This window comes from Nuphar pumila, chromosome 13, assembly GCF_984573655.1.
Source record: "Nuphar pumila chromosome 13, dmNupPumi1.hap1.1, whole genome shotgun sequence".
Lineage (NCBI taxonomy): Eukaryota > Viridiplantae > Streptophyta > Magnoliopsida > Nymphaeales > Nymphaeaceae > Nuphar > Nuphar pumila.
This window is the reverse complement of record NC_143261.1, coordinates 74,667,906-74,691,989: the sequence shown is the minus strand read 5'-3', so window position 1 is coordinate 74,691,989 and position 24,084 is coordinate 74,667,906. Positions and strand designations below refer to the sequence as shown.

Sequence of the window (24,084 nt, the reverse complement as noted above, 5' to 3'; positions counted from 1 at the left end):
CATGGTTCATTTTATTAGGAAATACATTTTAAATTAAGAAGTCTCGGCATAAAAAAATATGAGGCTTTTTTATAGTGAAATATTTACATTGTAAATGGTTGTAGGCTTGTAGCATAAAACTCCGAGGCTAGAACCCCAGCCCCTGAGGCCTATGCTACGCATTGGCTTGCACAGAGGAGCGACACCCATAGGAATCAAACCTTGACTGCCCGTCTAGCAGCCAAGGCCCCACCCCACTACGCCAACCCTCCTTGGGGCTTGATTTTTTTTTTTACTAAACAAAGGGCTTGATAAAAAAAATCAAGAAAATATAAAAGAATTAGTGATTTTAACTAGGGAGTACAGTACACTGGAGGGTAACCAATATTTTTTTCACATACATAACATTAAGCATCTATGTAAAAATGACCCAAAAAGTTGAGCGGCCCACCGCTTTCAAAAGAAGATATTTTAAATCTATCTCTTGCTAGCTCTCCACAAAGTTAATAATATAACTTAGGTATGGTGGACACATACAATTCCCCATGAACCACACTTTTACTGGAATATGTGGATTTGTCTGCTCTCTAATTTAAGAAATGGAAGGCATTTCTTCTGATTTTTTTTAGAGAAAGCCTTCAAATAATATAAATTAAAAAGTCAACAAATTTTATGTCCACTGTTATTAAATATAGGAAATAGCTGGATCTTTATGATTCCAGCACCGAGTCATAATGTTCAATTATATGTGGTGCACAACAATGGAGATAGAAAAATGGTCTGAACTTTGAGAGGTGGGGTAGCTAAGCCATGTCCTTACTCGGAGCAGTGGGAGTCCAGTCAGTAGGTTAATAATTTACGAAAGCTTCAATTATATGAACCTCCTACTTCAAGGATTCCCGTGGATCTCTCTCTCTCTCTCTCTCTGCGATTGTGTCCTACATGTAAAAATCCCTCGACCTGAAAATTAGTTATTCATCAGATAGCATAAAATAAAATGAAATGGGTGTTCCCAAATTTTTTTATTGCACTCGAGCAACATGCGAGAAAATCAAAGAAAATGTTCACAAATCTCGTTCTCGGAATTTTCTCAGCAAGAAAATCAAACGAGTTTAAAAGATGATTTGCATATACCATCATATTATTTAACCAATATTGCAACTCATTCAGCTCAAAAGTAAAAACCGCGATGATCTAAATTCAGCTGGATTTCAATGGAGTTCCCATGGAGCTTTCAAGATACAGGGATACTATAAATGGCATGTATATTGAAAACAATGAAGACGATCCATCTTCACCGTCATCATAAGAACAGAGTGCTTGAGCTACCCCACCACTGTCAATTCATCATTGGATATGGTAGTACAGAGATACACATATCTCACAGCTTTACATGTATCAACACTTACCATACACAACTGGACAAATTTTCCAACCTTCAGCTGTCCACTATTACCATAGCCTGTACATGTAAGAGGTCCTAAATTGCATCTCAGAAGAAGAGAAGACACAAGAGAGCAAAACAAGAGAGGAAGGCCAGTAACTTATCTAGGCCTCTCCTCACCTCTTGCTCCATCAATCTCATCCTGGGGCTGCTGGGACCAACCCCCATGGAATAAAACTGATTGCTGCTGTAGTTATAATCACCTCGGCCATTAGGGTAATAGAACGGCGCATCTGGGATCCCCATTAACCAGGGGAACACCGCAACAGCTATCCCGCCGACCGATGGATGCGCAACACGTGTCATGATGTTCATGCCTGAAAGACGGTGGTCATGGTGGTGGTGGTGGTTTTGCTGGTCTTCAGTTGCAGTCTGTTGCATTGCATAGGTCCACTGAGCAGGAGGCCTCCGAGGAATGCCTTGGTTGTCAATGCGAGAGATGGCCGTTTTGCCCCTGCCATAGAGAGGGATCAGAGTGGATGTGGAAATGGTTGATTTGCAGACAGGGCATGGTTGGGCAGAGGACTGAAGGTGGAGCCATTTGTATATGCAGGGCCAGCAGTAGAGATGGCCGCAGAAGGTCACTACCGGCTCTTGCGCAAACTCCAGGCATATATTGCAGTCGAACCCAGCTTCCTGACCCAATGATGAGGAGCCACAGTTGCTTGATAGTCTCTTTCCAACAATCTGAACTTCTTCTCCTGCTCCAACTGCACAATGATCCAAGGCTGAGCCTGCTTCCATGTCAATGGCTGCTGCCTGTGTTGCAAATGTGATTCAACAGGAAAACAAGATCAATATCCAACGGGGGAAACCGGGAAACCAAACAGGCACTGAATTTCTGTTCAGTTGGCCAATGTGCTGAACTTGGGCAACTTGGCTGTTCACATCACTGAAGGCATGGTCTTCGGCATCATCTCATGTGCAAGTTCACAAACTCCTACCTCTATACAAGCATAAAAAAATGACAAAGTTCTGAGTTATTTTTTGGAACAAGTTTTCACTTAGTAGAAAAATTGGATCCTGAATTTTTAGTCATAATTGAAGGAAAGGAACAGATAAGGGATCGCCGCCCCAAAATGATACAATCAAGATAGGCTCCATCCCCTCATGATAAAGCGTATATCCACCAAAGTATAAACAGATAATTGATATCTTATTCCAGATGTGTTTAGAGGCTGACAGCTGCAGTTCTGCCAACTGTAAAGTTAATCGACAAAACTCTCGTACGCTTTTGTTTTTCTACAACCAAAAACATACAGCGCCTAGTTTTGGACAACGGAAATCACAAACCTGACTCTTTGATCTGCTGCTATCACTACTAAGCATAAATCCACAAAATACAAACTGCTACTGGAAAGGAACCGGCGTGGCAGCACCATGCTTCAACTTGCCATTGAGAAGAAATAATGCAGGTGGGACCAATCATGACTCATGGGACTGACGCCTCTGAGAAACCTTACCCCACAGACCACAGAAAATACAAAACCAAGACTAGGTGTGTTGGGGAGTAAGACATAAGCATAACCACCCTCTTTTGCTGAGGACCATCCATCTTTAAAAATGAACGGCTAGCAAAGGGCAATGGTTAATTACTTGGCCACCCTTCATGGACATCCTCTGCAGCATTATCACAAGTTTGGCACAAATACCCATTGACTTTTGAAAGTCTGCCAAGGTTCATCATTGTCAGAAGGAAAATCGCCTCACCGAGTTGGCTAACACGAAAAAACTGTTTAACAAGAAACAAACAAGCTTACAGAATTTTAATGTCCAAATTAAACTCCTCTCAAGGCAAGGAACACCTTGAAATCAACACACTTTGGGGTAATTGGTCATATCCTGGATTAGACCTCCCTAGTTTATAGATGACATATTCATTGAAACTTGACCAGACCAGGTGGTTAGATCAACCAGGGTTCCATTGAAACATTGAGCCCGACTCAAGTCTAGGATTAATGGGGGTCCCCTAAAGTTTAAGCAAAGTTCATCAAGAATTGTATGCTATTGATTCCCCAATGTGGGTCTGGAACTCTAACGATGGGTTTCAAAAGGAACTAGGACCAAGTTGCTTGTGTTTGCAGGCTTGTTTGGTATAAAAGATTTCAGGCCAGGCTGATTAATTTAAAAGGCTGAGCCCTCAAAGTGGCAAAAAGGGTAAAAGAAAAAATAATGATAATTCAATTTAAAAATGGTACAGGATACCACCAAGGAGAAAAGGCGTAGCCCATACATGTCAAGCTTCATGCACCAAGCAAAACATGAGAATTCAAGTCAGATATGTCCACCCACAGGAAGACAAAGGCATAAAAACAACCTATAATCTCTGCCATTAAGGGGATAAAACTGAAAATGGGGATGGTGTGATGGGGAGCATGGTCTATCCCAAAAGATGTATTAAAAAAAGAGGGGGCTCTTCTGTGCATATACTCTTATCACAATTGACAAGTTTATTTAATAATTGGTCTATGTCAGGTCACCGCAACCTATAAGAATTGCAGTCACCAACTAATAAAAATGAGAGGTCCAATGGGAAACAAAACGCACCAAATTTTAAAACGAAGAACATAATTGTTAAATAATTTGTGAAAACAACGTGGTGGGTGGATTTCTAGAACTAGATTTATTCTACAATAGCTCCAGATTTTCATTTCCATAAAAAAATGTGCAATAAAAATAAATAAATTAGATGATGCATGTCTCCAGCAAAGAAAAAGAAAAACTGTGAAAGCAAATGTTAAAAAGATATGACTATATTAAAACCTAAAAGAAATGTGAAAAAAATTGGGAATAGAACTAATGGTATAAATAAAGTAACAAATGATTAATTTTTTCCTAAATAAGAGTGGCCAGTTATTTTTAAGAGAAAAATGTCCTGCAAAATTCTAGAAGGAAAAAAGAAAAGCCTATCTACATGCAACAAAAATGAAACCATATACGCAAATCAATGGTTTCCTCTCTCTCTCTCTCTCTCTCTCTCTGAATACACACAGACTACACTCGATTGTACCGTACCATCTAATAAAACAACCAAAATTTCCATATTTCCTTGATTTTCTTTTTATTTTGCAGATCAAACCATAGTTTAAAAACTCGCCGGGTTGACCCGGTGACTAGGTTGACCCGGCCCAGATTTAACTTGGCTTTAACAAAACTCAGCCGAGTCATAGGCTGAGTCGGGTCATGACCAGTCATGGGCGAGTCATGCATATATACATATATAATATATTTTATATATAATTACATATATTATATGAAATATAATATAAACATTATGTATATTATATAATATATTGATAAAATACTATAAAATATAGATAATAATCATAATATATATATATATATATATATATATATATATATATATATATATATATATATATAAAATATAAAGTGAACATGACCCGACCGGTCAAGTCACGAGCCACTCAATCATTGATCAAACCTTATTGGGAAATCTCGCCTTATGGTTATGATCTACACGGATTGTTTAGTCAAACACATGCTTTAGATTGTCCAATTGCATTGTGGAAGCAGGTTTTTTAAGAGCTTCATAAATCAACAATCAAGAATTCATTAGAATTTCATGATTGAAAGGAGAGAGAGAGAGTCTGTGCGTATAGATGAAAAGTGTTGGGAACACGGTTAGTGTCCTACCCTCCAGTATCTATTTTCGACCATTTCTTGACTCTTATTGGTAGATCGTCCTGCAGATATGATCTAACATTATTTGTTTGGCTAAAAACTTAATTTGGATATGTATTTTAATATTAGAAACATTATTTCTATTCTGCAACCCTTAAAAAAAAGTTTGAATCTCAACCCTCAATTGGTAGGGAAATACCATACGAACAGAATATAATGAAGTATGTTCTACGCAACCTAAAATAGGGAAAAAAAAAGGTAACGGCACAACTAAAGAGAATGGCATTTATGAATCGATTCGATGCGTCAAAAAAACTGTAACGCAGAGCCTAAAAACAGAGAGTTCCAAGAAACGAAGAGAGATGGTCACGAATCAACGAAGCAGAACACTCGATCTTGCCAACGGAAGAACATGAACCTGATTGAATGCATTGATTTAAGAGCTAAAACCCCAATTGGATTTTCAGTCTTCAGAGATTACAGTTTGACAAAATCGTAAGCCTTGAAAGTTCTTGTGAAAACCCAAAAAAGAAAAAAAAGAAAAGGAAATCATGAAGATAAAAAGTTGGCATCCTACCAGCTCTCAAGATGCAAACCACAAGTTCAGATGAAGATGAAAGCACACAAGCAAAAAAGAGAAAAAGAAGACATCCAACCTCTTTGAGACGAAAACAGAAGACGCAAAAGAACGGAATCAACAAAGGGGTTCTTCATGGTTATAGTTTTTCCACCAAACAACAAGAAATTTCACCAAAATAGGAGAGAGAGAGATTCAAAATACCATATATAGAAATACCAGGAACAAAAGAACAACATGAAGAGGGAATTCTGTTCATGGGTGTTTCGTTTACATTTATCTACCAAAAACAAACACGAAACTGCAGTCATCACCAAAGGAAAATACAAGCATATACAGAAATATTCTTTACGCACTTCTAAGTTTTAACTTTCATCCACCAAACAATGAAGAAACACCAATCATCAACGAAAACATAACGATAGATATAGAGAGACGTACTGATTCAAGGCGATTGAATCACAGAGGATGGAATCTTCTATTGCAGACGAGAGAGAGAGAGAGAGAGAGAAAATGGAAAACGGGTTTTCACCGTTCACGATATTTTGGGGAGTCGCTGTTTCCCTATTTATGGGGTGGGGGGCTGCGAGCAGAGAAAAACATCTCAACAACCAACCCACGACGAAGAAAAGAAACTCCGGTACGGAATCAACGCGTGTCGTGTCCGCCGTTTTTCTTTTTAATTGTTTGGGAGAATGTTTTGGCACGTGCGAGGCGTGCGGGTTATGGACTCTGGCCCCGAACCGGAGTTCGGAACGACCAACAGGACTCATCCTGACCCGGATGAGGCAACCTAGTTATTGATTGGACCAGATTTTAGGTTTATGTATCAAAGTAATCCAGTTCAGGCATAATTAATGCATGATGGTTTTCATTTGAATCGGATGGCACAATTAGTAAAGTTTTGATCAAAATGATCATGTTTGGAAGGATAAACCACCTGATTGGTCTTATTGTAAACTTGTTGGTGCCTACCCAACCCCCAACTTCTTTATCTAAAAAAAATGCTCAAAATAAAATTTTAACTTCTCTCTAACCCCAACTTTTTTATCTAAAAAAAAATCTCAAAATAAAATTCAACTTCTCTCTGTTTTAGTCACTTTAATAATGGCACACATTAATTTCAGCAGTATAATATATACGTACAAGAGAGAAAGAGAAAAGTCTGCAGGTCTTATCTTTTAAACCTTCTTAAATACTTAAAAAAAAACATATGTTTAGGTGTTTGTTTAATCTGAACGATGTACTTTATATAATCGTAATCCAAAATATTATAAAAGTATTATGTGCAAAAAAATAAACGATTTGTTATGTTTTTTAAAATGACATTCTTCTGATGTGTTTTGACTGTGTAATTAAAATTTTGTTTGGCCCTTCTTTATGTAGTTTCCAAAAAAGCGATGTTACTTACATGACATACAGAATTTTTTGAACAAATTGTTGGGTTTTCATTATAACTCTCTCTCTCACTCTCTCACTTAATTGTCATAATAAAATCATTATAATTATAATAATAGTAATATAAGTATAATATTTGGTATTTTTTGTGGTTTTATAATTTCTAAAAAAAAGCAATATAGATGATTTTTCATCCAAATTGACTTATCTAGTTATGTTCTTATGGATTTTCTGAGAAGAACAGTATTTATTTCATAAAAAAATGAAATTGTAACGAGTTCAAAGCATGCACGACAAGTTTTAAGGCTATTTTGGTCAATTTTGGGTTATTCTAAAGTATTTTCATCCCAAATAACATAATCATTCAACCTAGAGGCCAACCCCAGCAAGTTAAATCCTAAATAACATAATCATTCAATTTAGAGGCTAAACCTGTCAGGGTTAGTTGGACCTATGCCAAGTAGCTGGGTTCCCTTTTTTATTGTCTTTTGTTTGGTTATGCCAAATAGGTTGGGACCTAGTTAACCTAACTAGTGGGCTAACTAGGAGCCCGCGCCCATGGTTGATTGGGATCTGGTTAGAATCTAATCATATATGGACTCTTTTGGATCCAGTTTGCCTAGGTTCACACCCATGATATGTGGGACCCTATATCAACCCCTCTAAGTTCACACATTTTTTTCTCTCTTTTTGCTAAACTCTTACACTCACACACTCGCTCTCCCTACACACTCCCACCTTCATCCTCGCCTTGGTAGATGACCCACCTACTCCAGCATTGTCTTGTGATTGAGTTGCACCATTGTGGAGCCTTGTTGTAGTTGGTAGATCAATGTGAAGGCATCCCAGTCTGTTAGAGGGCATCGGTTTGGAGTGGACAACTCCCTATCTCGAGTGTTGCGGTAGGGAACAACATGAGGGAGCTCGTGTCATGTGGGATTTGCATATAGAACGTTGGCTGTTTGTATTGTGCATTTTTGTGGCCCAATTCCTGTCAAAAATAGCGTTGCAAGGTAGGTGCTCGATTCCCCATTTCGTAGGTGGTGAACATGGTAGGACTACATGTAGTTGTGTTGTGATGTTTGTGAAAATCATACTTAGAATGTTCTAATGTATTGAATTTTTTTATTGATGGCAATGTATGTAGTTATGAATGTGCCTAATCGATTTGAAATACCCCTTGATGTGTTGGAGTTCAGTTTCATTCGTGTTGGATGCTTCATACCCCGAGATTTTAGAGTTTTGAAAGTATGAAACCAAACTAGAATATCTCAAGGGTTGACTCCTGCAGTTCAGGGATTGACTCATGTATTTTTCAAGTTTTGGTGGACCCGATACTCCTTACTATGTATGTTTGGTATGGTTGAGAAATAGAAGAGTCGACTCCTGTAGTTTGCTGAGTTGGCTCTTGAGTGCAAGAGTCAACTTCTGCATTTCATGAGTATAATCCTGCTGCATAAAAGTTGACTCCTGAAACATGAGAGTCAACTCCTATGTGCAGTTTATGTATGTTAAGCTCAAGAGTAAACTCATGTACTCAAGAGAGTTGACTCTTAAGTGGGTTATGTGAGGTACATAGTAAATTTTGATGCAATTTTTGAATTGTTTAGCTTGGGATTTGGTAGAACTAGCCCACATTAGTCATGCATAGGTCGATTGGACCTATGTTTGTTGTACTTTTGATTTGTACTCATGTTTTTATAAAATTTTCAATTGAGTCATGTATTTTTCTCATGTCTTTGGTCAAGTTAAGTTTTAAAAACAAAAATATGTTTTTGTTGCTGTTGTAAAATGTGTATATGCAAATCTGTATTAGTTACTACTTTAAAAAAGGTTCACAAAATGATTTTTCTGTACCTATCTTATGAACTAAAAATCATATAGTTCTTTCTTGTTACAAAGTATTTAAAAATCTGATTTAGTGTATCAGTTAAATGAGCCAAACTTTCTGCAGTTCTTTCTTCTAAAGTGTTTAAAAATCTAACTTTTGTACGTGTTAGATGAACTGAAATTTTTGTAGCTAGTTCCTATTACAAAGTTTATTTAAAATTCTGATTTTTGTACTTGGTACATGAACTGAAATTTTGTTTTAGCATGTTGGCTATTTTTAAGTGTGTTTTAAAAAATAGATTGTTAGTTTTGAGAAAATATCATGTTTTAAAAATATTATTTTTAGAAACTGTATATGCATCAGATTCCATGTGAAGAATGGATGAATTAGCATGTTTATTGGATTTACATGCTTCTAACTATGTTGATGTTTGGCTTTTCGGGCAAAAAAACTATGTTAAAAATAATAAGTAATATTTTGTGAATGAAAAATGCATTTCTGAACTCGTTAGAGATAGATTTTGGCTTTCAATATTTATATGTCTAGCTTGTGTTTAGCCCAAATTCAGATTCATGACTAGGGCTGTTGAAAATTTGTTATATGCTTGAGAATTTCTATACACCATATATGTTGTGATTACCATTTTTACCCCCAACATGTTAGAATGAAATTTATGGGGTAGAACCACCATTTAGTGGAGTATTGTAGCTCATATTGGTGTTTTGGAGGAACTACTCGAGTATGCAAAGCATAGGAGTTGACCCTTGTTGAACAATAGTCAACCCCTACTGCTTTGTAGAAGTTGGGAAGATCAGAGGGTCGACCCCTACTTTCTGGGGATCTAATATTTTCTCTGGACATGGTCGACCCCTGCTTTTGAAAATAGTAATCTATATAACTTTTTTCTCAAGGGAGCAATCTAAGAGGTGATCCTTCCATGATTTATAGATTCTCCCTTACCTAACTTGGCTAAATGACTAGTTATATAATTTGAGTTATGCTTTGGTTTTTGCACATCAATTATTTCAAACCTATACAAAAAATTTCTTATTTCTATAAGGATGTTATGACCCTAGCTACTTCCATCCCAAAAGTTTGATATTATTGCCTTGAGATCAGATCTACCCTCTATAATGATATTGGAGCCAAGATCAACTAGCTTGGGGATGTCAAGCCAACCACACTACTCTCTATCCTCTAAGAGTCCTTCATTTGAGAAGCAACATGAGTGATTAAATCTTTTGGTGTGTGTTCGCACAGTGAACCCAAGTCTCCATTTGGTGCGGTATATCCCACTTATACTAACCTGGATCCAACCCAGTTTAGGAGGGAACCAGATGGCAAGACATCTCCACCAAACAACCACTTCATCTTCTGAGTTATAGAGTACCTAAAGTACCTGTTTGTGCACCATGTAGGTCCCTTCCTTAGGTAGCCATTTCAGTCAATTCGGGAGGCTAGGGGACCACACTTGGTTGTTTACCATCATCTTGATCACTTTTGATATTTAGAGCATGGATTCCATGTAATGACAATTGGGTGCTCGATTTATATCCAATTGGTCACCTACCTTGATTGATCTCAAACTATGATACATCACTTTTTGGTGTTCATTAGTAGGAAGTTAACCAAAGGGCCCCATGGACACCATGGATCAAACCAAAATTCTACTTTGTCACCCCCATTGGGATCTTACCTAGTCAAGGATCGTTGAAGCTCTTTGTGTGACTCCCTTCCATCCATATGAGCCTATGTTGCTTTGGATCAAAATCCAAATCAATTATAATCTAATGTATTTATCTTTGATGAGCTAAACCCATGGAGATTTGTGATGGTATACTACCTTTCGTGCCAATTTAGTCAAACAAGATGTGTTCATCTCCCTCATATTGCAGATGCCCAATCATCCTTCATACAGTTTACACACTTTGTCCCAACTCATAAGGTGAGTATATTTTCGGTTTGTCTAGCTTTGCCAAAAGAAGTTGCAAATTATCATCCAATATATAGGAAAAGATTGTAAAACTGACCTTATGAGTACCACCCAAGCTGCCATGGATACTACCTTTCATTCTAGTTTTATAATTTGAGTTTGAACTTGTTTAGCAGAGGTTCACACAACCCTCTCAATCTCCCTCTGAACATGAGAGTCCAAGGTAGGTGAGAGGCAACCCCTTGAGTTGCTATCCACTCCAATGAAAAATCATGTTAGCTCTGCAATGAGGTATATTGCATATGATAAATATTGTCTTTTTATTACAGATTTGAAACCCTGACACTAACTCAAATAACTCCATGCTTTCAAGGAAGTGCATAATCGATTGTTTGTATTGTTTGTGATCCTGTATGAAAATTAGTGTGTTGTCTGCATAAAAGGAATGGTGCCATCAAAATCCTCCTACTAATGTTGGAGTAATGAGACCCCTATACACAAAGAGATTCAGATGTCTTGTGAGCCTTTTCATGACTAAAAAAATAAGTATGGAGATGGGATCTCTCTGCTAAATTCTTCAACTTCCCCAAAATTGTCTGTTGGCCTCTCTATTTATGATGACTGCATATGAAGTTCTTACACATCTCATGATCTTATTTGTCCAACTCCCATCGAAGCCAAAAAATTGTAGTGTGATCTCAAAGAAGTCCCAGTCTATTTTGTCATATGTTTTGGCAAGGTCTATTTTGAATATCACTCTTTTTTTCTTAACTTGTGAACATTGAGTCCACCATTTCATGAGCTAGAAGGACACTCTCTTGGATGTTTCTCTCTTTCATGAACTCCCGTTGATTAAATTGTGATTTAATCTAGAATCACTCTCATTCTATTAATCATAATTTTAGTTATTTCATGGCTTTTGTTACATCATTCCCTACTCTGTGCCAAATTTTTTTATAAAAGAAAGCATGGTATCTGCATGGGCCCAGTGCACTATTTGCATCAAGTTCAAATATGACTTCCTTAATTTCCTCATTTATCATGGTCTTCATTAGTATGGAGAAATTGATGGAGATGTAAATCATAGGATAAAGGTTGGGTGGATGAAATGGAAAAGTGCTACTGGAGTGCTGTGCGATCGTAGAATGCCATTGCGGTTGAAGGGAAAGTTTTATAGGACGACTATTAGACCCGCTTTACTATATGGTACGGAATGTTGGGCTGCCAAGAGACATCATATTCAAAAAATGAGTGTAGCTGAGATGCGGATGCTTAGATGGATGTGTGGAAATACAATAAAAGATAAGATTCGGAACGAAGAGATACGTAAGAAGGTAGGTGTTGCACCCATTGAAAATAAGATGCGAGAGAATCGTTTACGGTGGTTTGGACATATTCGGCGAAGGCCTAATGATGCTCCAGTTAGAAGGTTGGAGAAATGGGAAAATATATTAGTTAAAAGAGGTCGGGGTAGGCCTAGGAAGACTTGGATGGAGATGATAGGAAAGGATATGAATGCTTTGAACCTCACCGAGGACATGGCGTTGGATAGAAATGATTGGAGGAAAAGGATTCATGTGGAAGACCCAAAATGAATTTCTTTTTTGGTTCATATCGCTGACCCCAATTGTTTTGGGATGAAGGCGTAGTTGTTGTTGTTTGTTGTTGTATCATGGTCTTCATTAGCACACTATTCTCTTCTTCTTTGACCCTTGGTTTCAGCTCTCCTAGGAAGAAGTTAGAATTTGTTAGTCTTTTGGAAAAGGGTTGTGAAATAGAAAATTGCCCCTAATGTGATAACTTTTGAACCATGTATTGAGGAGCCTTCTGAGGGAGGTAACATGATTCCTTTAAATGTTCATATTGTATAGAGAGTGGAAGAAAGTTATATTGTAGCCCCCCTCTAATAACCATCGACATCATATTTTCTGCTTCCATGTGAATTCCTCCATTTCATTGAGGAGTTGGAGCTCATCTCTCAATTAAATCTCCTTCAACATTCCTTTTGAACCCCCTTCATCCATCTGCTTCTAGCATACCTCCAATTCTGTGCAAATGTTTTTTTATTTTTTTTGGGACACTGACTACATTGGATTTTTCTCATTTAATTAATTTTTTTTTGTGGTCACCAGACGGGTCATCAATACAAACATAGCATAACTTCACACCTTTGTTGACCAGCCCGATTTAATGACCTGCTTACAATCTTCTTTGAAGGCCCAACAGTTGAAAAAAATTAAATGATGGAATGAGCCAACAATGGGGGGTTGATGTGATCTGAATCCCATAGTGTCAAAAATCAATTTAAGGATTAGCTTGCCCTCCATATTTGGATATTGAAGGATCCAATTACCATTGACAAGACATCTATCAAGATGATCTGCTAAAAAATGTTTTCCTTTTTGCTGGTTGTGACATGTTAGCATTGCATTAGGAATCTGGATCTTCGACATCCTACACAATGCAAACGTGTTATTAAACTGCTCACTATCCACATGCTCTAATTTGGATCATATTTGTTCCATTAAATATTGAGTGGTGTTCTGATCCCCCGTAATGACCCAAGGATTGTCGCTTGGGTGTTGTTTTAATAATTGCTACAACTCACATTTCCTTGATGCTTCGGTACGACCATATACCCTAGTCGCTACTCTGACTTCACTATGTTGTTCCATTATCATTGTCATTAATTGATACAAAATTAGCACCACGTCCACCTTAACAGAATTCTTGTTCCGCGCACATTATTGTGTTCTCCACAAAATAAAAAATCCCAAGCATTTCAAATCTTGAAATTTCATTTTCGATTTTAAGGCATTGTATCCCTGGTGATTTTCATTTCTAGTAGAAATGTCAAGTCAACTTCCTGATCTCTCAATGTCTCCAGAAGTTGCTGGAGTAATGCCCCAAAATTTTAACACAAAATTTACAAGATTTTTTTTTATATAAAAATGCAATTCAATGCTAGATCTTTTCTATGGTATTGCCTTAATCGAATGAATCTCTAAGGAGTCAGCCTGTGCATGCACCAATGTTTAATAACTCTTTAAAATCAAATTCAAGAAAGGACAACCATCAAGTAAAAATTTATTTTTGAGCATTTTTAAAAAATAATAATAGTAAAAATCGTTTATGAACAAATTTGATTAAAGAAATTTTGTAGGTTACAGATCTATTAAACCATACACTGAATTAAATAGAATTTATCAATCACATAAATTGCTTAATTCAGTCCTATAAGTTTAAAATAACATCAGAGTATAAAATGTCCAACATAACAAATTAGCATCAAATTAAAAAAAAAATGGAAAATGGAAAAAGTTTGGCTCTTGACTTGCCACAACATCTTGCCATCGCAAGGCATCCTCAATCAGTACCTACATAAAATTTTAGGCTCTAACTCATCGATTTTTAGTAGAAGGTACTAAACCAACACAAGTAAACTAGAATCAATATACTACATACTTCATTCACTTATAAACATTCAATTAAGCAGATAAAATTTTGAACATGCTTTCAATCACAATTGCACAACACAAATATGTTAAAAAATAATTACCAATTCTATGCATGATCATCATTGTGGAATCATGAATAAACTCATAAACAAGTACTAAATTTATACTTGAGCAGATTAATATTGCATGCACTTACCAATGCAGAATAGTATCTCTTTCATGCATGCATGACTTTGACTTCCTTTATTTAAGTTTTTTTTTAAATGATGCATGTCATAACTAAGCTAATGTGCATACACTTATTGTTAAGGGTTAGTGTTAGTGAAGATGATGATCATTACCTTGAAGATTTTATTAGTGTAAATAACGAGTTGTCTTGCAATTTATTCAACAAGAGGCATTTTCAATTTTCACCAATGTTGGAAACAAGATCAAACCTTCGTACTAAGCACCTGCTCTTTTCAATTCATTCACCAAGATAACAAATTGTGCTTCTGCAACTGATGTAAATGTGCATTGATAGTGAAAAAATCTGAAACTCAAAGCCACACTAGTTGTTGAAGGCTGTCATGCTGCATTCGATAGCCACAAATTTTGTTCTCGGCAATTTCTCAATGAGGTTTTGTCTTAGGAGTTTTTTTAAAAGTTTTTTTCTTAGGAAAATATTGCAAAAAATGTTGGATGTTTTAAAAAAAAGACTTAAATAAAAATTTAAATATGTTTGTAGCAGTTTTTGCCTTTATAAAAACATAAAGAAACAATTAAAACAACTTTTAAAAATAAAACAAACAAAACTAGAAAAAATATATACTCAAAATATGCACAGTAAGATTTTTAGAATATCATGATATTTATGTTATAGCCGATATTTAAAAATCTTATATTTTTTCGTTAATAGTGGCTGAAGTTTTTTTTCTCTTAAATATCATAATATTTACAAAATATCAACGATATATGGGCTGTGTTATTCTATGACAAAACCTAGAAACTATTCTATTTTTTTGTTTGTCCAATTTGAATGCCTCTACAAGGTAGATGTCAAGGAATTTGTGTTGTTATGACGACATTGAGTTTAGGCTTAGAAAGGTTTTGTAAATGCATGTTTTCATTGCTTACACCTGTCTGAGAAGTGGCTAAACTTTACCGCAACTACAAAAGTTTGGGACTCAGGATTTGAAGTTTCTTGTGTTCAAAAGTTCATGAGTTGCAGAGGTGACTCGACTAGTAGGTGGAAATATTGCAATAACAAGCTGAAAAAATGATTCTAAATTGACTCTGTTTGTGTTCATCCTATATCAGATTTTTTTATTGGATGTCCATCTATAACGAGTCATCTTCAAGTTACAGTTAATCTATCCCAACTCCTAAAACATGTATTTGTTGTTCATTACAAAAAATATTTATACCTAAATTTACTTTCTATCTCTGATATGCTTTTTTTTATATGAGACAAAAATCCAGGTCTTTGTGCACCATATTTAATGTTGAACTATTTAATTAGTCTGTTGTCATAGGCTTACTTCTTCAATATGTCAGAGTGGCGCGATAGTACTTTCTTACCATCGTAAGCCTTTCGGTCACTCACTTGCCACTGCGAAAACTTTAATAACTAAGAGTGCAAGAAAGCAAGAGAATAGAAACAAAGAAAAACCACAATCACTCAAAAGCAATCACAACAAGGGTGAACAAAAGAAATCTCTTCACATTTGCACTCTCATATATGACACAACATCAAGTGAGCGACCGAAAGGCTTGCAACGGTAAAGAAGAATCGTCGCGCTGGCCTATTGAAGAAGTAGAGCCATGACAATTGCAAGGTTCACTAAAAATATCAAATTTGTACTTGTTCTTTCTTGAGATGTCTTTTCATTTTATTGTGTTGAAAATAAATTCTTCCCTTTGGGCTGTCCGGTTAAATTGCTTGATGTTCAAAGTTTTGTATAGTACAAAGGTGGAAATATATTCTTGTGCACATTTGTGAAGATCTCATTGTGAGATTGCATTGTCAATTCTTAATCATCCACATGCATGAACTGATCATTTCTTTCTTGACATAGTGATGGGGACCTCAAGGGTTTTACCAATTGGAGGCTTGCCAATACGTGGTCAGTGATGAGCTTTTTTTTTCAAAAAAAAGAAAAAAGTTATGAGCAAGCACTAGGTTGTGTATGTTCGCCCCCGATGATTCACTGAATCCCACGTCCGTGTTCGGGGGATCGAATGAGCGCCATGTATTCATGCACATGGGGCTCGTATTCCCGTGTATGTTGACATAACTTTGCATCGGACTCTGGTGATGTTGCAAAGACTTAATCACCCTTACTTGCTTTTCTTGCCCTGAAATGACGGTTCGAGGAAATGACAAAAATATCCTCCATTCAAAAGTTGTGAAACGACGGGTGGGGAAAAGGACAAAAAAGCAGAAATTCCAGAAAGTTTGATGTTAACCATTTAAAGTGGAGACGTTCGCCTGCGCCATCTGCTGTAACAGTGCTCCCATTATCAACGTTCCAGTGTTACAAAACATTCCAGTGTCTTCTCTTCATTACTGCTGTCGTTAGGCATCATGGAAGAAAGCAATGATTCACAAACATTCCAACCAGTGCCATCAAGGCACAGTGAGTAGCTTTTCATCTCATCATGCTATCGATGAAGAAGGCATGTCGTCTTGTGTGCCATTAAGGCATTGTTTGGTTATTGCAGGTAGATCTTGTTATTACGAAGGTTGGAAACTTATCGATATTTGTAAGACGCTGGGACCTGTTGACAAGAACGCTTGTTTGCAGATTCTAGGAAGGGCCTCTACCCCATCAGGTATCCTACAGTCACTCATCATATGCATTGTATCTCAAACCACTGTATTAGTAAGACTCTCGTTTTTGTGAGATACATTTTTGTTAGTTAATATCGATTTGTTTGCTATTATGTTCAAGTTCTTCCTTATCGATTTGTAATTTATTGTGCGATATATTTATCGACCTTTTAGATAGTATGCTTTTGTATCGTCGAGTTATAAGTTATAAAAACTGAACTGCTGTATCGATTTTCAATATCTGACAAATCGCTATACATATCGTTTTGTAAGATATTATATGTTTTGTAATATGTATTTGTAAGATATTTGTACACAGACTTTGAAAACGTTTGGGTGCAGAAACACATCTTGACACGCATGGCGGGGCGATTTTCGCATGCATATCGTTGCTCTCTCAGCGACTTCTATTGAACTCGCTTTAGAGCCTCGTGGATATTATGAGAGCGTTATCGTCAACACACATGTACGACATGTTTATTTTATTGGCATGGTAAGCGACACGTCGATGCTCAGCACAAGCAAACATCAAACCGCACTTGCTTTGATACTTTCATTCATTAAATTGTTGCTTTGACTTGCGTAACCCTAGTGGTATCCGTTCTTATATGCATCCTGATTAAATCATAGTAAACCTATACCGCTTGCTAACGGAAATTGATATATTGCTTACAAAACATTCCACTGTCTTCTTTTATTTGTCGTTGTTGTTAGGCATTAAGGAAGAAAGCAATGATGCACAAACATTCCAACCAGTTCCATCAAGGCGGCGTGAGTAGCTTCCCAGCATCATGCTATCGATGAAGAAGGCATGTCGTCTTGTGTGTCATTAAGGCTTTGTTTGGTTATTGCAGGTAGATCTTGTTCTTACGAAGGTTGGAAACTTATCGATATTTGTAAGACGTTGGGACCTGTTGACAGGAATGCTTGTTTGCAGATGCTAGGAAGGGCCTCTACCCCATCAGGTATCCTACATTCACTCATCATATGCATTGTATCTCAAATCGCTGTATTAGTAACAGACTCTCGTTTTTGTGAGATAATATCGACTTGTTTGCCATGTTACTACAAACACAAATTGATATATTGCTTAAAACATTATTGAGCTTATCATAAGGTTGTAATAAAGACGATGTAGCTCAATCAATAGAAAGATCTGGAGAATTGAATATCTATACTTATGACCCAACTGAAGAATTGAACATCTGCACTAACGATGCACATGAAAAGAAAGGTGCAGGCATTAGACCCACTATTGACTTGAATGTTCCAGTGGAAGAAATGCAATTCAATGATGAGGTAGACTACCATGACAGCGCACATAATAAAAGTGTATGCACCGGGAATGTACACGGAAGTACACCTGACTTCAATGTTCCAGGAGAAGAAATGCAATTCAGTAATGATCCTGATTTTGATGTCAGTACACTTAAGAAAACCGTAGGAACTGGGAATGTACATGGAATTGCACTTGACTATGTTCCTGTAGAAGGAATGCATTTTAATAAAGAAGAAGATGCATATAAATTTTACAATGATTATGCCTTAAAAGTTGGCTTCAGTGTGAGAAGGTTTTCTTGGTCAAAAAATGACAGGGTGTCTTGGTTAGAAAGACATATGTCTGTTCCAAGCAAGGTTGGAAGAAATCAATGGGAAATCCAACTAGGAGCACGTCAGAATCAAGATGTGGATGTCAGGCGAGATTGGTTTTGAGAAGACATCCGAATGGGAAATTTGTCGTGCGTACTTTAATCAGTGATCATAATCATGATTTATCTGCATCATTTATGACTCCTATGCTAAGGTCACATCGTAAAGTAACTGTAGCTCATGCTGCAATGGCTGAAATAGCCGATAGCGCCGGCATTGCACCAAGGAAGACATATAATTTGTTTACCCGCATAGATGGTGGTCGCGAAAATGTGCCATTCACACCTTTGGATCTTAGAAACCACTTGAGCAGGAAGAGGACAGATAACATGAAGAACGGAGAAATATGTTGTTTGGTTCGTTACTTACAGAATAAATCAAGCAATGAACATGGTTTCTTTAGTGCAATGCAAGTGGACGCAGATGGATATGCCGTGAATATGTTTTGGTCAGATTCAAGGTCTAGATTAGATTATGAATGCTTCAATGATGTGCTTGTGTTTGATACTACAGTAAAGATTAACACTGAACAGTGGCCATTTGCGCAGTTTGTGGGAGTGAACCATCACGCACAGAGTTGTATATTAGGCGGTGCTTTTGTGTATGACCAGACCAAGGAAACCTTTGAGTGGTTGTTCAGAGTATTTACACAGGCAATGAACGGGAAGCATCCTGAAACTGTACTCACAGATGGTGATCACGCAATTGCGGCTGCAGTGCTTCATGTGTGGCCAGATGCACATCATCGCCTGTGTTTGTGGCATATCTTTCAAAATGCAGCAAAGAACATAGGACACATATTTAATCAGAATACAGGGTTTGACAAACATTTTACAAGGTGTGTACTTCATAGCGTAGACGAGGTCACCTTTAAGTCAGATTGGGACAAAATGATTAAGACATACGACCTTGCTGACTGTCTGTGGTTACAAAATTTATATACAGAAAAAGAGAAGTGGGCATTGGCATATGGAAGACAATACTTTTGTGCAGGTATGATAAGCACACAAAGAGCCGAATCTATGCATGCCACGCTGAAGAAAACCCTGTATTCATGTTTAACAATGTTTCGTTTCATGGAACAATATGAATTATTTGTAGACGGTCTAAGACAGAATGAGCTTGAACAAGACGTGAAATGCTCCAATACACGACCTCTAACTTTTGGCATGAAAATATTGATGCGACCTGCAGCTCTGTATACACTAACTGTATTTGAATGGATCAAGAAAGAGGTGTTTCATGTCATGAATTGCAGAATAGAAGAACTGGTGCAAACCGAGAATATGCACAAATACCATATTTTTTGTCAGGGCGAAAAGCATCAGGAAAGGCAAGAAGCGCATGTCACGTACAATGTCGACAACGGAAGGGTAGAATGTTCGTGCAAAATGTATAAATTCAAAGGTATCCTATGCTGTCATGCATTAAAGGCACTCAATCAAGAGAAGATACAAGAAATACCTGAGTCTTACGTAATGCGAAGATGGACGACACGCGCGAAGATTGAAATGCTCGTTATGGACAATGCGAGTAAATCTGGTGTTGACGAGAAGTGCCACATAGCCTCCCGTTACCAACAACTGTGTAGGTCATTCATGCATGTTGCTGATTTGGCATCGAGAAGCGAAGAAGGCTATGCATGTGCGAGAAAAGCTGCAACGGAGTTACTTGAAAACGTGGAGTTAATTCACATTAAGTCTTTTGCAGCGAATGAATACCAGCCGAAGAAAATGGGATCGAACAACGTAGGTTAAAATCATGTCTCGCTTGACACTCCCGAGAAGTTGCGCCGAAGCGTAAACATTATCTTCAACAAGTCAGTAGTGAACGTTGTTGATTATGATGGACATATTCATGAAGCAAAGGGTATCAAAAGAAAACCTGCCTCTGATCGCAGTCGTCGGAGGGCAAAGGGTGCACTAGAATTGGTTGGCAAGAAAAGGACTAAGAAACAACCAACCTGTAATAAAAAACAACAAAGCCCTTCGAATGAACAGGTATGTAAAACATTATATTGCTCCCCATTGCGTGAAGCTTGTCAAATAGCTAAGTCGTGTAATGTCCATCATGTAGCAATACTCTGCAGAAGTACCGGCAAACATTCAAACCTACATTCCTCCCGACCAGATTTCCGGCAACGATCGCTACAGTTTTACAAGGCTTTTGGTAAGTTATCGATGTTGCGAGGAGGTAGGCATTTCTTGTGAAACTTAATTCAGTGTCTAATATTTTCTCTTTCATGACAGGCTACGATGCAGTCGACTGATTGGTTTGGGACACAAGAATCTCGTGTGGGCTATTAACTTAGTTGGCATGCCTTTTTGCATGACCCGATCTCCATAATGCCGGGTTTTTAGAGAGTTTATAGTCGTTTGTCATTGACGACTTGCGGTTCGTGGTTGAATTTGTTAAAATCGATAGATAGCGGGTTTTTGCTTCTAGTTGTTCTAGTTGTTTCAATAATATACCTATGTTTTTTTTCAGCTAGACCGTTTTGTTGTGGTGTTTTTGGACAAGATCTATGATGAACTATTCTATGGTTTTCAAGATAGTTTTTAAAATCATTTGAAAGATACTCTCCTCCGGAATCAACTCTAAAGATTTTTAAATTATCATTAAATTGATTTTTAATCATCATATGATATGTCTTAAACGATGCAAAGACTTTATGCTTATGTTTAAGGTAGTATATCCAACAAAATCTTGAATAATCATAAAATAAATAACATAGTAAGCAAATCCTCCCTTAGATACTACGGGTGTCTTCGCCTCGAAAGAATAGCGCGCAAAGTATTGGCGAAGACAAATACAGCGATTGTTTGCCATCGCTGACTATAGCGATGCAAATAATCAATAGATAAGGAAAGGATTTGTTGCCATCGCTGGATACTTCGTGCTTTGAGTCGGAGAGCGATCTGTGGCATCGCAGCATAAATCCGAGTGCACCAGCTGAAAAGATTTGTTTGTAAACGTAGATCTTTGTTCGGAAGTCAAGCTTCTCATTTTTCCAAAAATGCAATGATTATAATTGAAATTACTATTACAGAGATCTTTGTCTTCGCAATCGCTGTATTTGTCTTCGCCTCGAAAGAATAGCGTGCAAAGTATTGGCGAAGACAAATACAACGATTGTTTGCCATCGCTAACTACAGCGATGCAAATAATCAATAGATAAGGAAAGGATTTGTTGCCATCGCTGGATACTTCGTGCTTTGAGTCGGACAGCGATCTGTGGCATCGCAGCATAAATCCGAGTGCACAAGTTGAAAAGATCTGTTTGTAAACGTAGATCTTTGTTCGGAAGTCAAGCTTCTCATTTTTCCAAAAATGCAATGATTACAATTGAAATTACTATTACCGAGATCTTTGTTTTCGCAATCGCTGTATTTGTCTTCGCCTCGAAAGAATAGCGCGCAAAGTATTGGCGAAGACAAATACAGCGATTGTTTGCCATCGCTGACTACAGCGATGCAAGTAATCAATAGATAAGGAAAGGATTTGTTGCCATCGCTGGATACTTCGTGCTTTGAGTCAGAGAGCGATCTGTGGCATCGCAGCATAAATCCGAGTGCACAAGTTGAAAAGATCTGTTTGTAAATATAGATCTTTGTTCGGAAGTCAAGCTTCTCATTTTTCCAAAAATGCAATGATTACAATTGAAATTACTATTACAGAGATCTTTGTCTTCGCAATCGCTGTATTTGTCTTCGCCTCGAAAGAATAGCGCGCAAAGTATTGGCGAAGACAAATACAACGATTGTTTGCCATCGCTGACTACAGCGATGCAAGTAATCAATAGATAAGGAAAGGATTTGTTGCCATCGCTGGATACTTCGTGCTTTGAGTCGGAGAGCGATCTGTGGCATCGCAGCATAAATCCGAGTGCACAAGTTGAAAAGATCTGTTTGTAAACGTAGATCTTCGTTCGGAAGTCAAGCTTCTCATTTTTCCAAAAATGCAATGATTACAATTGAAATTACTATTACAGAGATCTTTGTCTTCGCAATCGCTGTATTCGTCTTCGCCTCGAAAGAATAGTGCGCAAAGTATTGGCGAAGACAAATACAGCGATTGTTTGCCATCGCTGACTACAGCGATGCAAGTAATCAATAGATAAGGAAAGGATTTGTTGCCATCGCTGGATACTTCGTGCTTTGAGTCGGAGAGCGATCTGTGGCATCGCAGCATAAATCCGAGTGCACAAGTTGAAAAGATTTGTTTGTAAACGTAGATCTTTGTTCGGAAGTCAAGCTTCTTATTTTTCCAAAAATGCAATGATTATAATTGAAATTACTATTACAGAGATCTTTGTCTTCGCAATCGCTGTATTTGTCTTCGCCTCGAAAGAATAGCGCGCAAAGTATTGGCGAAGACAAATACAGCGATTGTTTGCCATCGCTGACTACAGCGATGCAAGTAATCAATAGATAAGGAAAGGATTTGTTGCCATCGCTGGATACTTCGTGCTTTGAGTCGGACAGCGATCTGTGGCATCGCAGCATAAATCTGAGTGCACAAGTTGAAAAGATTTGTTTGTAAACGTAGATCTTTGTTCGGAAGTCAAGCTTCTCATTTTTCCCAAAATGTAATGATTACAATTGAAATTACTATTACAGAGATCTTTGTCTTCGCAATCGCTGTATTTGTCTTCGCCTCGAAAGAATAGCGCGCAAAGTATTGGCGAAGACAAATACAGCGATTGTTTGCCATCGCTGACTATAGCGATGCAAGTAATCAATAGATAAGGAAAGGATTTGTTGTCATCACTGGATACTTCGTGCTTTGAGTCAGACAGCGATCTGTGGCATCGCAGCATAAATCCGAGTGCACAAGTTGAAAAGATTTGTTTGTAAATGTAGATCTTTGTTCGGAAGTCAAGCTTCTCATTTTTCCAAAAATGTAATGATTACAATTGAAATTACTATTACAGAGATCTTTTTCTTCGCAATCGCTGTATTTGTCTTCGCCTCGAAAGAATAGCGCGCAAAGTATTGGCGAAGACAAATACAGCGATTGTTTGCCATCACTGACAAAATTAGAACAAATATATGCAAGATTGAATCACTAGAATTTTTTTGACAACCGTAGAACACATATATGCATGATTCAATCACTATAATTTTTTTTTACAAACTTAGAACACATATATGCATAATTAAATCACTATAACATTTTTCTACAGCGGTAAAATACATATATGCATGATTGAATCACTATAATTTTTTTTCTTCAAAAGCTTAGAACATATTTATGCATGATAGAATCACTATTATTTTTTTTTTTACAACCTCAGAACACATATATTCAATATTGAACCACTATGATATTTTTTTGACAGCCTTATAACACTTTTT

The 24,084-nt window shown here is 37.2% G+C and overlaps 1 protein-coding gene across 1 annotated transcript; it reads right to left on the bottom strand.

Moving 5' to 3' along the window:
• Positions 1–1,471: 1,471 nt before the first annotated feature.
• On the bottom strand, positions 1,472–2,167 carry LOC149818726 (E3 ubiquitin-protein ligase RMA1H1-like). The gene has a single exon (XM_089986283.1). The coding sequence runs from the start codon at positions 2,165–2,167 to the stop codon at positions 1,472–1,474; it is 696 nt and encodes a 231-aa protein (XP_089842409.1).
• Between the last annotated feature and the right edge of the window lie 21,917 nt (positions 2,168–24,084).

Coding starts and splice junctions, on each gene's coding strand:
- LOC149818726 (XM_089986283.1), bottom strand. CDS start 2,167: ATGGAAGCAGGCTCAGCCTTGGATCATTGTGCAGTTGGAGCAGGAGAA.